This window comes from Leptodactylus fuscus, chromosome 7 (genome assembly GCF_031893055.1).
Source record: "Leptodactylus fuscus isolate aLepFus1 chromosome 7, aLepFus1.hap2, whole genome shotgun sequence".
NCBI lineage: Eukaryota > Metazoa > Chordata > Amphibia > Anura > Leptodactylidae > Leptodactylus > Leptodactylus fuscus.
In genome coordinates this window covers 32,297,027-32,314,053 of record NC_134271.1, presented here as the reverse complement: position 1 = coordinate 32,314,053, position 17,027 = coordinate 32,297,027, and the positions used below count along the sequence as shown (strand labels likewise).

The window sequence follows — 17,027 nt, the reverse complement described above, 5'->3', positions numbered from 1 at the left end:
GTATCTCAAGAACAGGAACCCATATGTGTCCAAAGACTGAATGTAGAGCGGCAGCACATACACTTATCTCTCCATTCTCTTCTATGGGAATTATGAAAATGGTTAAAGAGGAGCTTTCATGAGTTGGGGCACAGGCAGTTTTATATACTGCTAGAAAGCCGACAGTGCGCTGAATTCAGCACACTGTCGGCTTTCACGATCTGTGCCCCGGGTGAAGAGCTAAAACAAGAAAGAGAGAGAGCAGCACCGAGCCGTATCTAGTGTAGTATTTTGGTTGAGAAACAACACATTGGAGGTAAGTAAAACTCTCACCTGGAGAAGTTGTGAGAAATTCACAACTACTTCTAGCGCCCAGGAACTGATCACAGGGGGTTCCCTCCCTGGGTGGAAAGCAGCGGCAGATTTCCCGTCACCGGTGGTGAGAAAAAAACAATGCAAAGACCAAAGAACGATCTGCACTTCAACCGTTCAATAAATTTCAATCTTTTATTAGTTCGGACACACAATGCGTTTTGGTCACAGGTTTGCCCTTTCCCACGTGTAATGAACTGGAGTTGCTTCAAATAACACACAGCAAAAAAACTTAATTTATACATATTCCGTAGCAATATAACAATACATAAAATAGTTGTAAAGTGCAGTGTAATGGTTCATGGAATAGTAAATATAAATTATATTTACTATTCCATGAACCATTATACTGCACTTTACAACTATTTTATGTATTTTTATATTGCTACGGAATATGTATATATTACAGTTCATTACACTTGAGAAAGGGCAAACCTGTGCCAGAAACGCGTTGTGTGACCGAACTAATAGAAGATTGAAATTTATTGAACGGGTGAAGCGCAGATCGTTCTTTGGTTCCACCCGGTGAAGAGCTATCGGTGCCGGTACCGTAGCTCTTCACTGTCAGTAGAGCGTTCCTGACAGTGTACTGTACTGTGACAACGGTGACAAACGCATCCTCCCTATCCGCACAGTACTCATCCATAGACGAGCACTATCACTCATGTCTCCCCTCCCAGTACCCACCCACATGCTCCTAAGCCATAACCCCCGCCTTCTCCCAGCATCTCTAATGGGAGTTGGGGGTGCGCACGGAATGAGAGAGAAGAGGAACGAGAAGAACGGGGAGCGGCAGCGCTTCTGTGCAGGTAAGTTGAGCGATCGGGATTGGAATTCCGTTCCCGATCTTATTTAGGCAGGTTCAGAACCCGATCGCGAAATTTACTCGATCGCCGATCGGGATTCGATCTTTTCCGATCCTGATGGCTCAACCCTACTACCAGATCAGCAAAACAGTGTCAGAGGGAATATTTAAAGGAATTTGGAGGGAGAAACTCGCCTACCTTCAAAACAATCACAAAATTAGCCAAAAAGTTGTAGGCAAACATCAAACGTGAAATCGCTGCTATCGACAGTGACATGTTGCAGACGACATTCTCAAATATGAAGCGTTGCGTTCCCTTGTGCGCAGATGTTGGGCGAGGACATTTACAACACCTTTTGTAATGTGGATTTGTTCTCCACTAAATACAGGTATGTTCAGTTCTCACAGCTCGCCTTTACGTTCACGCGTTCGCAATTAATTTGAATTTTAATTTGTACTCCCGAATAGGACACCCTGTGGTTGGATACTTTAGGTAAGTAAGTAAGTAAGTAAATAAGACATGGACTTTGGAGACTGGGCTTTGGAAAGCAACAGTCTTACAAGAACGCATTACACCATTCTTTCAGACAGATATAGCAATCCTGTGATTGTTTTGCGTTGGCTCCACAGATGTCTTTCAACCATTCTTTAACCGGTTAAGGACCAGGCCCAAAAGTATGTTAAAGACCAGGCCTCTTTTTTCAAAACTGACATGTGTCACTTTAAATGGCAATAACTTTGAGACGCTTTAACTTACACAAATGAATTTGAGATGGTTTTCTCGTAACACATTATACTTCATGTTAGTGGTAAACACTAATCAATATTTTTGCATTTATTTATAAAAAAACTAGGAAATTTGATGGAAATTTGAAAAAAATTGCAATTTTCAAAATGTGAAATTCTCTGCTTTTCAGGCGGATAGTCATACCACCCAAATACATGAATAAATATTATCTCCCATATCTCTGCTTTATATTGGCATCATCTTTTGATTGTATTTTAATTTATTTTGGACGTCACAAGGCTTACAAGTGTAACAGCAATTTTCCAGATTTACAAGAAAATTCTCCAAACCAATTTTTTAGGGACCACTTCAGTTCTGAAAGTAATTATAAAGGCCTGTATAATAGAAACCCCCATAAATCACCCCATTTTCAAAACTGCACCCCTCAAATTATTCAAAACAGCATTTGGGATGTTTGTTAACCCTTTAAGCATTTCATAAGAATAAAAATAATATGGCAGTGAAATTTAGACATTTCATTTTTTTTCACTAATACATTCATTTAGACCCAAAATTAACACATTCACAAAGGGTTGAAGGAGAAAATGCATCTGACAGTTTATTGTGCAATTTCTCCCGTGCACAGAAATACCCCACATGTGGGTGTAAACTGATTTTTGGGCACACAGCAGTGCATGGAAGGGAAGGAGCGACACTGGGTGTTTGAACAGCAGATTTTGCTGGAATAATTTTCAGCGCCATGCCTTATTTGCAGAGACCCTAGAGTACCAAAACAATGGAAACCCCCCAAAAGTGACCCCATTTTAGAATCCACACCCCTCACAGAATTCATCAAGGGGTATAGTCAGCATTTAGACCCTACAGTTGTTTCACAGATTTTACTAACATTGGGATGTGTAAATGAAAAATTACTAAAATGTCACTTTATCTCCAAAGTTTTCATTTTCACAAAGGGTTAAAGGAGTAAAAGCCCCCCACAGTTTGTTAAACAATTTCTCCTGAACACGGCAATACCCCATATGTGGCCATATTCTGCTGTATGGGAACATGGCGGGGCTCAGAATGGAAGGAGCGCTATTTGGCTTTTGGATGGCAGATTTTGCTGGAATAATTTTAGGTGCCATGTCGCATTAGCAGAGCCCCTAGAGTACCAATACAGTGGAAACCCCCTAAAAGTGACCCCATTTGGGAAACTATACCCCCCACAGAACATATTAAAGGGTAGAGTGAGCATTTTGACCCTACAGCTGTTTCACAGATTTTATTAACATTGGGCCATGAAAATGAAAAATTACTTTTTTTTCAACAAACTGTCAATTTAGCCCCAAATTTTTAATTTTCACAAGAGGATAAAGGAGAAAAAGCTCCATAAAGTTCGTTACACAAATTCTGCTGAACACAGAAATGCCCCATATGTGGTCATAATCTGCTGTATGGGAACATGGCGGGGCTCAGAATGGAAAGAGGGCTATTTGGCTTTTGGAGGGCAGATTTTGCTGGAATATTTTTCAGGTCCCATGTCGCATTTGCAGAGCCCCTAAAGTACCAATACAGTGGAAACCCCCTATAAGTGACCCCATTTTGGAAACTACACCCCTCATAGAATTTGTCTAGGGGTAGAGTGAGTATTTTGGCCTCACAGGTGTTTCACAGATTTTATTAACATTGGGACGTGAAAATGAAAAATTACTTTTTTTCCCAATAAATTGTCCATTTAGCGCCATAGTTTTAATTTTGCAAATAGTTTAAGAATTAAAAGCCCCCCACAGTTTGTTACACAATTTCTTCTGAACACGGCAATACCCCATATGTGGCCAAAATCTGCTGTATGGGTACATGCTGGGGCTCAGAATGGAAAGAGCGCTATTTGGATTTTGGAGGGCAGATGTTGCTGGAATAGTTTTCAGGTGCCATGTCGCATTTGCTGAGCCCCTAAAGTATCAATACAATGGAAACCCCTCAAAAGTGACCCCATTTTAGAAACTACACCTGTCAAGGAATGTATCAAGGGGTATTATCATTTTGAGCCTAAAATGCTTCCCAAAAATTAATGTACAAAATGAAAATTGAAATTTTTAAAAATATGCCATTTCGGTGCCCAATACGTTGCACCCACTTTGTGTTGTCAGAGACCTGCACTCCTAAAACTATTAAGTGGGCCATCCCGGGGGTCAAAAAATTATATATGTGGGTGTAAACTGCTGCTTGGGCACACAGCAGGGCTCAGAAGGGAAGGACCACTGTGCGTTTTAGCTTTTGGGATACAGATTTAGAGGGACCCTCTGGGCGCCATGATGTTTTTGCAGAGCCCTGGAGGTTCCAGTAAACTGGAATTCACCAAGAAGTGACCCCATTTTGTAGGGGCAATTTTAGGGTCTCTGCAAATGTGACGTGGTGTCCAAAAACGAAGAATCTAAATCTGCACTCCAAAAGCACATATTGCTCCTTCACATCTGCACCCTGCTGGGTACCCAAATAGCAGTGTATGCCCACATGTATGACACTGGTGTACCCCGGATAACGGACTTAATGCCATATGTGGGTAGAATCGGCTGTTTGGGCACAACCGGGGACAGAAGGGAAGGAGCGCTATTTTGGTTTTTGGAGCACAGTTTGGTTTTTTTTGCCACTTTTGCAAAGCCCCTGAATTGCCAATAAAGTGGAATCCGCAGACATGTCACCCTATTTTGGACACTAGCCCACTGATGGGATTTATCAAGTGGTGTAGCGAGAATTTTTAACCCTTGAGTGTTGCATTTATTTAGTTTCCAGAAATGAAATCGCAACTGATAGAGAAGTTAAAAATGAAAATTTTACAGATTTGCCATTTCAGTGTGCAACATGTTGTGCCCGACATGTCAGCAGAGACACTCCAAAAACTGTTAAACGGGTATCCCAGGCACAACAGCTTTTAGAGCGTTCATCTCTGATACAAGTCGGGCACAATATATTAGGCACTGGAAAAATGGTCATTTTCACCTCTCACAATCCACTACAGTTATAGTTATATATATAAAGTTATAGCAACACTTGGGGGTTAAAAATGCTGTCTGTACCCCTGGATAAATCCTTCAGGGGTGTAGTTTCCAAAATAAGGTAATTTATCAGGGGATTCCAAATTACTGGCGTTTCAGCTCTACAAAAGTGTCATGGCATCCAAAAACCAAACCGTCTGTGCTCCAAAAACCAAATGACCCTTCTTCCCTTCTGTGTCCGGCTGTGCCCTAGTATCAGTTTATACCCACATATGACATTATGTCCGTTATCCGGGGGTACACCAGTGTCATACATGTGTCATACATGTGTCATAAACTGCAGTTTGGACGTACAGCAGGGTGCAGAAGGGAAGGAGCGCTATGCGGCTTTTGGAGCACAGATTCAGATGTTTGGTATCTGGACGCCATGTCATGTTTGTAGAGCCTGTAAGGTACCAGAAAAGTGGATTCCATGGGGTACCAGGAGTGACCCCATTTTGAAAACTGCACCCCTCAAAGAATTTATCAGGGGGTGTAGTGAGTATTAGTATCCCGGACGTGACTGCACAGCGGATGGCGAAGAGGGAATGTATAAGCTGTGCGGAGGACATTGCAAACACCAAATTCCCTACTATGTCCCCATAGCTCCTATGATTGGGGGAGTCACTCTGGGGGTCACTTTAGGGGTCACTTCTGGTGTCTGTTCCCTCATAAGCTGTAAATCTGGGGTGTCCCCTGATATCCGCTCACACAGCTTATATATTCCCTACATGACGCACCCAGTTGTGTTCTAATAATTTGGCGATTTTTGAGGGTTTTTGTCTTCACATTGTGAGATGCTATATTTTCTTTATGTTTCTGGTGACGCGGCCATATAAGGGCTTATTCTTTGCGGGATGAGATGCATTTCGTAATGACACCATTTTTGGGTGTCTACATCTTATTGAATACATTTTATTAACCCTTTTTTGCTGGATTTAAAAAAAAAAATTGAGTTTTACTTTTTTAATTTTGCGCCATGCAGCGTACAGTATAAGTAACATGTTCCCTTTATTCTGCGGGTCGGTACGGTTACGGCGATACCTCATTTATAGTATTTTTTTATGTGTTACTAGTTCTGCAGAGGAAAAACACATTTGGGGACATAAATCAATGTTTTTTGCATCGCATCTTCTAAGAGGCGTAACATTTTTATTTTTCGGTTGACAGAGTTGGTTGAGGGCTTATTTTTTGCGGGACAACCTGCGCTTTTTATTGGTACTGTTGTCGGATGCATATGACTTTTTGATCACTTTTTATAGCATATTTTGTATGGTGAGATGGCGAAAAATCATTACTTCCGGCGAGTTTTTTCCGTTTTTTTTTTCCGGCGTTCGCCGTGTACATTAAATATTATTTCAGTTTTATTGTACAGATTGTTACGGACGCGACAATACCAAATATGCATTGTTTTTATTACTTTTTAGTTCTTTTTTTATATAATTCATTTTCTATTGAGAAAAAGGGATTTTTGGGCTTTATAACTTTATTAATTTTTTTCATACACTTCATTTTATTTTTTTTACATTTTTTTTTACTTTTTCATGTCTCCATTTAGGACACTTCAATCAGCAATACTTTGCTGATATAGAATGCCATGTGAGACACAGCCTGCAGGTGTCCCACATGGCATTCCGTAGCAGGATGTCAGGCTGTGTAGACGCACAGCCTGACATCAGAAGGTCCTGGCAGGATCACCAGGTATGTGGGGGCTTCGGGCAGTCTGGGGTCACTGGCCAGACCCCAGACTACCTTTTACTGCTATCGGCACCCTCCGATCTCGCCGCGGGGGGTGCCGATCTGATTCAATTGTCGGCGGATGCCTTTCGATCGCGCCGTGATGTTTCACGGCGCGATCGAAAGGGTTAAAACGTCCAGTCGGACTCAGTTCCGACTGGACGTTATTGAGGAAGGGGTTAGGTGTTAGTAACACCTAACCCCCGTCCTCCCCGCACCCATCCCCCCGCGAAATAGGTACCTAAAGACAGGACGTATTTTTACAATAGTCCGGTCTTTAGGTACCTGGACCGCAGGCCGTAATTTTACGTACGGCGGTCCTTAACCGGTTAAAAAGATCTTCATTTTTCTTTAGTACAAGGAACTGACCCAAGACAACATAGGCCTAGAAAACAAAGAAATAGTGCGTTAAGACAAAACATAGCTTTCATGATTAATTCTATCTGTATGGTACCTGCCGGGATTCTGAATCTGCCCAGCCCTGAGATATCCTGAACAGAGCAGCTGTAATAATATGTTTATGGATGAGAATACATGTGCTGCAAAATTTCAATCTTTCCTAAATAGACTTCAAGCGATGGACCCAGGCTATGTCTGTGTTTATGATCTATACATTGCATAGTTTGATCTCCCATTTGGGCTGTAGGTGGAGAAACATAACTTATATCTAGTTATATCATTGCCTGGAGATCACACGTCGTCCTCAAACCATGACAAATACACAGTCCAGTCACACTGACGTGACCACCTGTCAAAATCCAGAATAACCACCTTTTGCAGAGCGGACCGCAGTGAGACGTGCAGGAAGAGAGGGGCTGTGGTGATGATGTTCATTGGGATGTTGAGCCATGCCGATTCCAGTGCTGTGGACAGTTGCGCTAGGTTACACAGTTGAGCATCCATGGCGTGAACAACCTGATCGAGGTGGTCCCAAAGATTCTCAATTGGGTTAAAGTCCGGGGAATTTGCTGGCCAAGGGAGTACGGTAAACTCATCCTGATGCTCCTCCAACCATGCACGTACACTGACACTGTGAGTTTTATGACATATCGCATTGTCCTGCCGGTAGTGCCATCATCCTGAGGAAAAACAATTCACATGTAGGGGTGAACATGGTCTGCAAGGATAGATGCATACTTGTGCTGATCCATCGTGCCTTCCACAATGATGAGTGCACCCAGATGGCTGACGACACGTGCCTTCTGCGATTGGTTATTTAACGTTGACGTCAAAAGTAGGCGGTGGTCACATTAATATGACCGGACTGTGTATAAAAGTCAAGTTACAGACCAAGTGAAAAAGGCTTTAAACAACATTAGGCCAAGTTCATAAATGTTAAATAATAACATTTAGATTCTGTGTCTAAATCCTGAAACTCAGCAGTCTGTAAACTGGGCACCTGGCAGAAACAAACACATTTACTCCCCCTGTAACACTCAACATGCTGCACACAGTGAATAAAATCTTACCTTCTCAAAGCCCTTATCTTCAAGTCTTCCACCACGGACATCACCAATGCCGGGTAAAGCCTTCACAGACTTCTCACTCATGGGCTCTGACACAAAATCTCGATGTTTCTGAGATGTGGTAGGTTTATCTGCTGGCTACATATAAGGAGAGCAAGAAAAGTCTTCAAATATCAGGCGTGCACACAACCAAACATGTATAAGCAAGAACAATAAAAAAAAATAATATAACAATCATAAAAAGATTTTTTTTCTTTCCTAGATAAGAATGTCAGTTTCTCATGTGTAGGACCTGTGAACTATAGGATTACAACAGATGATAGAATGGGATGAGCAAGGATGACATCATAACATATTAAATCCCTTCCAAATACCTTCTGCCTCCACACTTCCTCTTCCTCTGCAAGGGTCCATTCACACAAATACAAGAAATACACGAATAAAGAATACACGAGTAACAATAAGACTCCCATTGACTTCAATGATATTTTACACGTGTATCTTGACGTGTTTTTCAACATGTTTTTTTACATGTGTAAAAAAATGCCATTGAAGTGAATGGGAGTCTTATTTTTTACACGTGTATTTTGCCAAAATGAGCCCGTGTTTACTCCGCTCATGTGATAGTTACACTCTTCCTATGGCTGAATGAGTTTCAATACATTAACATGAGACTCTCATACAGATGAGATCTGGACATAGAGGTTCCTTTTTGAGATGAGCGAACACTAAAATGTTCGAGGTTCTAACTCCGATTCGAACAGCCGCTCACTGTTCGACTGTTCGAACGGGTTTCGAACCCCATTATAGTCTATGGGGAACAGATACTCGTTAAAGGGGAAACCCAAATCCGTGTCTGGAGGGTCACCAAGTCCACTATGACACCCCAGGAAATGATGCCAACACCTCTGGAATGACACTGGGACAGCAGGGGAAGCATGTCTGGGGGCATCTAACACACCAAAGACCCTCTATTACCCCAACATCACAGCCTAACAACTACACACTTTACACATTCCAAAAAACCTCTATCAAAGTGGGAAAAGACCTGGAAACCTTCTTTACTCCCCAAATGGATGGACACAAACCCCAATTTAAGCTCAACAAACAGTAACAACCACCCCTTTAAATCACATTCCCCATGACAACCACAGATGGAATAGACAATGGGAAATCCTTCAGTCCCCACCCTGAACTGTCATTGTGGATGTGTGTGTGTGTGATGTGGTAAGACCTTCCAAAATTCACTTTTATGGCTCTTAACATGAGCCCTTCCAAACAAAGTTACAGGACCTTAAGCTGAGCTACCAGCAGAGATTGAGGCCCTTGGCATGAGTAGAGCCTTGCACCAGCAGTGTTTTTGGCCCTTGGAGTGAGTAAAGCCTTGCACCAGCAGAGTGTTAGCCCCTTTAAAACTCTTTGCCCCTAAAACAGTGGTTCCAGAACCATCACTCTCATTGTGTTGGATTGATGCAGTGGATTGGACTGAGGACCCAGATATTGACCTTGATTTTGATTGGGAAATTGATAACATTTTGGCATCAAGTCCTGGGGGTAACTTTTATTTAGAGGACCGCAAAGGTGGAGAATTGGCTGCAACTATTACTAGCGGTAATGGTCCTCTAATATCGGACTCTACATTACCTATACAGGGTTCTGATTAGGTGTTAATAGTCCAAACAGCATGCTCCAGTACTTTAGATGTAGATCAGAAACCACTTTCCCTTCCAACACCAGAGTTAACCAAGCTTCACCATCATCATCCTGCTGAGATGGAGCCACTAAAGGAAACCTTGCCTTCAAAGGCATGTTCTGGAGCTGCGACTGAGCCAAATCTAAACACAGAGTCCTTTTGAACTGAACAAAATTCACCAGCAGTGTTTTTGGCCCTTAGGGTGAGTTGAGCCTTGCACCAGCATGTGTCCCGTAACATCAGGTGGGCCCTAAGTTCTGTGCTTTGCACAAAAGTTCCACTTGACCACCGACGCGTGGATAAGTGCATACGGCCAGGGACGCTACATCTCAATCACGGCACACTGGCTGAATGTAGTTGAGGCTGAGACCGGGTCGCAAACTGTGGCGGCCTGCCTTCTCTCCCCGCCCATTATTCGTGGCAGGAGTGCTGAAACACCACCCTCCTCTTCCTCCGCCGTTAAATGGACCCCAGCTACGAGCTGGAAACGCTGCAACACTGGCGTGAGGAGATGTCAGCAGGCCGTGCTGAAGCTCATCAGCTTGGGGGACAGACAGCACACTGCCTCTGAGGTCAGGGATGCCATCGTGGATGAGATGGCTATTTGTTTTTCCCTGCTGCCCCTGGGGCCAGGCTTTTTTGTCTTGTCGGAGGGCTCTGGAGCTTGCCAGCCTCCAACACGTTCCATGCCTGGCCCACATGTTCAATGTAGTGGTGCAACAGTTTTTAAAATCATACCCCAAATTAGTGGAGCTAAGGGTGAAAGTGCGGCGCTTGGCCACCCACTTTCACAAGTCTACACTACCCGCTGCTAGCCTCAAAACACTCCAGCAAGGCCTACATCTGCCCGAACACCGGCTGTTGTTCGTCGTCCACACACGCTGAAACCCTACATACCATATCTTGACCAGGGTGTGTGAGCTGCACAGACCTTTGATGGAGTTCCATCTACAAAACCCAAGTGTTCCTCAAAGTCAGCTCCCTCAGTTTCTGCACCATGAGTTTCCATGGGTGGCAGAGTTATGGCTAGAGGCAGAGGCATGCATAGGGGTGATGTCTAGGGGCAAAAGCAGTGTGGATGTGGAGGCAAGCTAAGCAGCAAAAACTGGGGATACAAGCAGAGGCATGGACTGGGGTGATGTCTGGGGGCAAAAGCAGGGTAGATGTGGAGGCAAGCTAAGCAGCAAATACGGTGGCTACAGGCAAAGGGATGTCCAGAGGCAGCAAGGGCAAAGATGCAAAACTCTACCCTGTTTCAAGAATTTTTCCTAGGTATGGGACATGTTAATGGCACCCCCTGGGCAAACTACCGCCACTGAGGGGCCTAGTGTCACCAGGAGGGACAAGTATAGGCGCATGTTGCGGGAGTGCCTGGCCGACCCCAGCTCTGTCCTCTCCCATCCCTCTGCGCCCTACACTTATTGTGTCTCCAAGTTTGATTTGTGGCTGGAACTTGCGCTGTTCGCTTTGGAGGTCCTTCCCTGCTGCCAGCATGCTATCGGAAAGGATCTTCAGCGCAGCCAGTGGCATCATCACCGATAAGTACGGCTGTCTGTCAGCTGACAGGCTGACTTTCATCAAAATGAACAGCCAATGGATAGACCCATCATATACATGTCAGTTACATGACAAATTTAGTGCAGTTTGCTCACTTTGCAAGTCTAACATGAGTAGGGGATCTGAAGAGAGCAACCTCACCACCTCTTGCGTCCACTATCATTTGGAAGGCAAGCCCTGGGCTCAGTGGGAGAGAGCAAACACAGGACAATCGTCGCCCGGCGTTGCCGACACTGCCACTTCCACTGTTTACAGTGCTGGTGCTGCAGGCCAGACCACCAGCCTGGACACCTACATATCTGTCTCTGACATTTTGGGGAGTTCACCACCATCCACCCTTGTTGCCTGCACCATCATGCGCCTCTTCACAGCCACTCCCCATCTCCGAGGTCAGGGATGCCATCCTGGCTGAGATGGCAATGTGTTTTTCCCTGCTACACCTGGGGCCAGGCATGTTTCTGTTGAGTGATAATGGCAGGAACCTGGTAGCTGATCTGGAGCTTGCCAGACTCAAACACGGTCCACACATGGCCCACGTTTTCAACTTGTTTATGCAAAGGTTTTTTGAAACCTACACCATTGTGCTTGATATACTGGTCAAAGTGTGGCCACTTTCGTAAGTGAGAAGTAGCCTCGGCTAGGCTGAAAACATTCAGAGCACACTCCTCTCATCTTCGCACCGTTGGCTGGCGGAGGAAGACGAGGGGGGTGGAGTGGCATTAGATGTCACTGTCCCACACGAGGCTTCAGTGTGCACTTCAGTGCATCCCATTGCTTCACCACAGATGGTGTGAAGGGGAGTGGAAAATGGAGGAAATGGAGAGTGACCCTTACAGTTGGGAACAGCAAAGTCATGCCAAGTAACACACTGGCACACATGGCTGACTTGATGTCCGGTTGCTTTTCAAGAGACAAACGCATACTTCACATCATGGAGAGCAAATAATACTGGATTTTTGTAAGCCTCGACCCCCGGTATAGGTCTAATGTCTGTTCCTTTGTTATATTAGGGGAGAGGGAAAAAAAAAATTGCAAAAATAATTGGCACAAGCAACTGGTGCAGAATATGATGGAAATGTTTCCGTAAACCCTCTTGGGCGTCAGAGAGGATATTTCCTCCATGAGGCTCACAACTTCCATCCACTGCACAACCATCAGGGGAACACTGTACAGGGTCTGGTACACGTTAATGTTTCCCCCTCCCCTCCCTGCGCAAACTACTGCCAGTTAGGGGCCTAGTGTCATCATGAGGGAAAAGTATAGGCGCATGTTGCGTGAGTACCTGGCCAACCACAGACCTGTACTCTCCGATCCCTCTACGAATTACACTAATTGGGTGTATAATTTGGACCTGTATCCCTTGGGTTGAGCGTACATAGTCTGACAATTGGTGTGTATCCCACTTAGGTTTTGTGGGGACACACCATGGAATGCTGGGTTTAGCGTACATAGTCTGACAATTAATGTGTATCCCACTTAGTGTTGGTGGGGTTACACACCGTCACAACCTGGCTAAAGCTTCTATAGCCTGACAATTAGAATGTATGTATGCCAAGGTTTTTTTGGGGGGGAGGGGGGGGGGGGGTTACACGCTGTCACAACCTTAGTGAAGCTTCATTAGCCTGAGAATTAAAATGTATGTATGTATCCCCAAATAATTTGGGGAATTAACACCGACAACCTTGGTGAATATGGCAAGAGCCTGAGATGTAGGGTGTATGTATCCCCAAATTATTTGGGGAATTAACACTCAGAACCTGGCACTATATGCCAATAGCAACAAATGAGGGTGGTATGAAGGCCCCAATTTCTTTGGGGAATTAACATTTAGAAACTGGATGAATATGGCAAGAGCCTGAGATGTAAGGTGTATGTATCCCCAAATTATTTGGGGAATTAACACTGACAACCCAGGTGAATATGCCAATACCCAGAAATTTTAAATGTATGCATCCCCAAATAATTTGGGGAATGAAAACAGTCACAACCTGGGTGAAGCTTCATTATCCTGGGATTTTGAATGTATGTAGAGGAAATCTGCTTTAAGGGGATTAAACACCGTGAAAACCGTGATGCTGCATATATGCTCTGAATATTCCAGTGTATACAAGTTAGGTGCGGGGGGGGGGGGGGGGGCACATGGTCATACCCTATATACCCTTAATCCACATTCTATGGGCTGAGCATTTCAGTGTATACCAGTTAGCTATGGGGGGTGGGGGGACACACTATTAGTACATGGATTGAGGGTATATGGGCTGAGCATTTCAGTGTATATCAGTTAGTTCCAGGGGTACACTGTTAGAACGTGGATTAAGGGTATATAGAGTATGTGGGAATACACTTTCAGTGTATCCCACTTAGTATTATCCCCACCGTGGAAAGCTGGGTAGCGCTGATGCAGCCTGTGAATCCCACGTTAGCGTTAGTGGGTAGACACTGTGACATTCTTTTTTTGATTCTCCCTTCAATGTAGCTCTTAAAAGAGCTGTTGGTTGTCTTCTCCTCTCCCATCCTATCCTATCCCTGCCTAGCAGAATCTAATCCCTACCTAAATTGACGGAGACCTCCGTCTGTGACCAAGAGAAAGCTATGACTGACTCGAAGATGGCCGCCGCTGTTCTTCTGAATCAGAGGTCACATGTTTTCGGCAGCCAATGGGTTTTTACTATTTTTTTCATTGTCCCTGTTGTTGAAGTTCCTGTCCCACCTCCCCTGCGCTGTTATTGGTGCAAAAAAAGCGCCAGGGAAGGTGGGAGGGGAATCGAGTTTTTAGTCAGTTTACCACGCGGTGTTCGATTCGATACGAACATGGCGGACAGCGTGATATCCGATCGAACATGTGTTCGATAGAACACTGTTCGCTCATCTCTAGTTCCTATTTATTTATCAAAGTATATCATGCCAGTACTAAACATCTATATATCAGGGCTTGTGAGGGTAGGTTCACTGTCAGGGATTTGAAACGGAATTCTGCCCCAAAATCCATAGCAGATTAAGCCTCGAATTTGCCTTCCATTGTTTTCAATGAAAAACAGAGATTGCAGCAGAATGCTGAAAAAAAATCAGAGTTCTGCTCGAACTTCCTGCAGATTCTGTGGCTCGGGAGTCTCTGGTGCCTCATCAGGGCCTAATCAGCCGAGGAAAGCTGCAATGGCCTTCCGCCGCGACAATCCCACAACCTCCCCGCTGCACTTGACCACTGAGTCCAATCAGCGACCTTAGTGAAGAACACATGACATCACTACCTGCGATGTCCCAGGGTCTCTTCCTGATGCTGCAGAGGCCACTGATTGGCCTCAGGGGAAGGGATCTGGGACGTCACAGCCGGCAAGAAGAAGAAGACAGCCCAGCAGAAGGACTGCACTGCGAGGACACTGAGCACAAGGGACCGGTGAGTATATGGGTTTTTTTTTTTTTTTCACCTCTCCCAGCCTATTTTAAAAATATTATTTTTTTCCTAGACAACCTCTTAGATATGGAGAAAACAGGCGTTCAACATCTTCCCAACTAACTCAACCACCCTACCTGAATTATTTAAGTTAATGGTTCTCCAGTCCCACAAATTCATTGCCTTGGAGAACATTTGATTCTGACTTGTTGTTTCTGCCTCAAATCTGCTGCCTCCAACTCAAAAACATTAATTGAATTTGCTCTTTCCTCACCTTTGAAAGTACAGAAATTAGACTACTCCCATTAGCCGATACCCTTTTCAGTGGCCTCCCAGGTAATGCTCTCACTCTCCAGTTCAATCTTAGCTCTGCCACTTGCTTAATCCTCCTCTGCCAATGCCGTCATACCACTACCCATTGCCCAGCGTTGTGAGTTTAAAATACTCTATACATCTCTACCCTAATCTCCCGCTACCTCTCCACACATCATCTCCTATCCTCTCAAGAACTCCTTCACTCCACTCTTATTTGTTCTTCACACAACTGTCTACAAGACTTCTGCACATCATCTATATACCCTGGGAACCGCTCCCACAATCGCAACCTTCAAGAAGCCCACACCACCATCTGAACAGCTTCTACCACCTTGCTGTCTCCCTTCCCGTATAGATTGTAAGCTGTTCGGAGCAGGTCTATCTCTATCTCATTGTGCCAGCTGGTCACAATGTTAGTTTATTGTACTTGTTCTTGTGTATTTAGTGTTTTGTACGTAAGCCCCTCTTCAAATGTAAAGCACAATGGAAGGGCTCGTTCACATCTGCGCCCGGTCTCTGTTCTGCAGGTTTCCGTTTCCTGCACAAAACAGAGGCAGGAGTCGGAAACCTGCAGGACTCTTTCATACCCATTCATTTGAATGGGTTTGAAAGATGTCCGGCCGTGGGCGCCGGTGAGTGTTTTATGCTCTCCGCCGTGAAACCGTTTTTTTAAAACCAGACAGTCGGACATGCAGTACTCTGTGTCCGATTTAAAAAAAACGGTTTTGCGGTGGAGAGCATAAAACGCTCACCGGCGCTCACAGCCGGACCCGGTCTGACAGCTTTCTGTTTTCTGCATGCAGAAGACGGAAAGCTGAGAACGGACTAGCGGAAGCAAGTTTAGTTTTATGATCTTCATAAAGAATGCTTCACGCTCTCTTTTTAAATAGGGGGCAGTTGTACTATTTCTGAAGGCTCAGGGCATGTTGGGAGTTGTAGTTTCTGAAGTGGTATGACTGCTTTATGAGCTAAATTCTACTTCTTTCACATTCTGTCAACAGAATATCTAAAAGGTGACAACACATTGGTGAAACTGGTCCTTCTGGATTATGTTTAGCCTTAGGCTAAGTTCACAAGTGGGCTCTGTCTCCCTCTGGGAAATGCAGAAAGAAAAGTCCTGGAAGGAGCCCTTTTTGGGCGCAAACCTGGCAGACGCCATAAGGGTATGTTCACACTGCAGAATCTGCATTCCGCTCCGGATTAGGCCCAAATTAATGGGCCTAATCGGGAGGAAGCCTCGCACAGCGGCAAAAAGGGTTATTTTGCTTCTTTTTTCCACTACTAGCTAGCGAAAAAAAAGAAGCGAGCGGCTCCCATTGAAGTCAATAGGAGCCGGATTTGGCATCGGATTTTGAGGTGGATTCCGGGTCAAAATCAGCTGCCAAAACACTCTGTGTAAACTGACCCTAATAGTCTATGGGGACAATGAGATTTTAAAGGTAACCATATTTTTTAAAGGGAACCCCCGAACGGAAACCTGAACGCAGGTGTGAACCTAGGGTTAGGAGAACCAGTGCAGAAGGAATGAAAGCCTTACAGCTAGTTAAAGCTAAAGCTTTTTTTCAGCAAAAAAGGACATCAGCGGCACACTCCCATATAACATGCTCATTGACTGCAAGGAATAAAGTAAAGTACACAACAGCACATCATATCCTTCATATCTTATATACACAGCTTACAGCAGAAACCATAGAGGTACACGCACTGGTAAACTCACCTTCATGGCCATGTCAGGTACCTTCACGTCAGGCAGTCACACTATAGGCAAACGCTTCCAAAATGTACTTTGAAAGTAAATGCTAGAATGGTGTAGTTACAAGAATGTTCTGTAGGCACCACACCCTGTGTCCACGTCAAAGGGTTCGGGTTTGCAATTTTCTACACTAGATATATTTGGTCCTAACAAAATAATAAATATGCTCCACCGTTCAGTATAACTGCAGAGACTAG

The 17,027-nt window shown here is 44.4% G+C and overlaps 1 protein-coding gene across 1 annotated transcript; it reads right to left on the bottom strand.

Moving 5' to 3' along the window:
• Positions 1–1,696: 1,696 nt before the first annotated feature.
• On the bottom strand, positions 1,697–16,849 carry LOC142213296 (barrier-to-autointegration factor A-like). Its single transcript, XM_075281612.1, has 4 exons — positions 16,795–16,849; positions 8,125–8,259; positions 6,989–7,019; positions 1,697–1,808 (listed from the first exon to the last, which is right to left on the bottom strand). Exons 1-4 carry the CDS (start codon positions 16,804–16,806, stop codon positions 1,714–1,716), a joined length of 273 nt encoding a protein of 90 aa, XP_075137713.1. The 5' UTR covers positions 16,807–16,849; the 3' UTR covers positions 1,697–1,713.
• Positions 16,850–17,027: the final 178 nt, after the last annotated feature.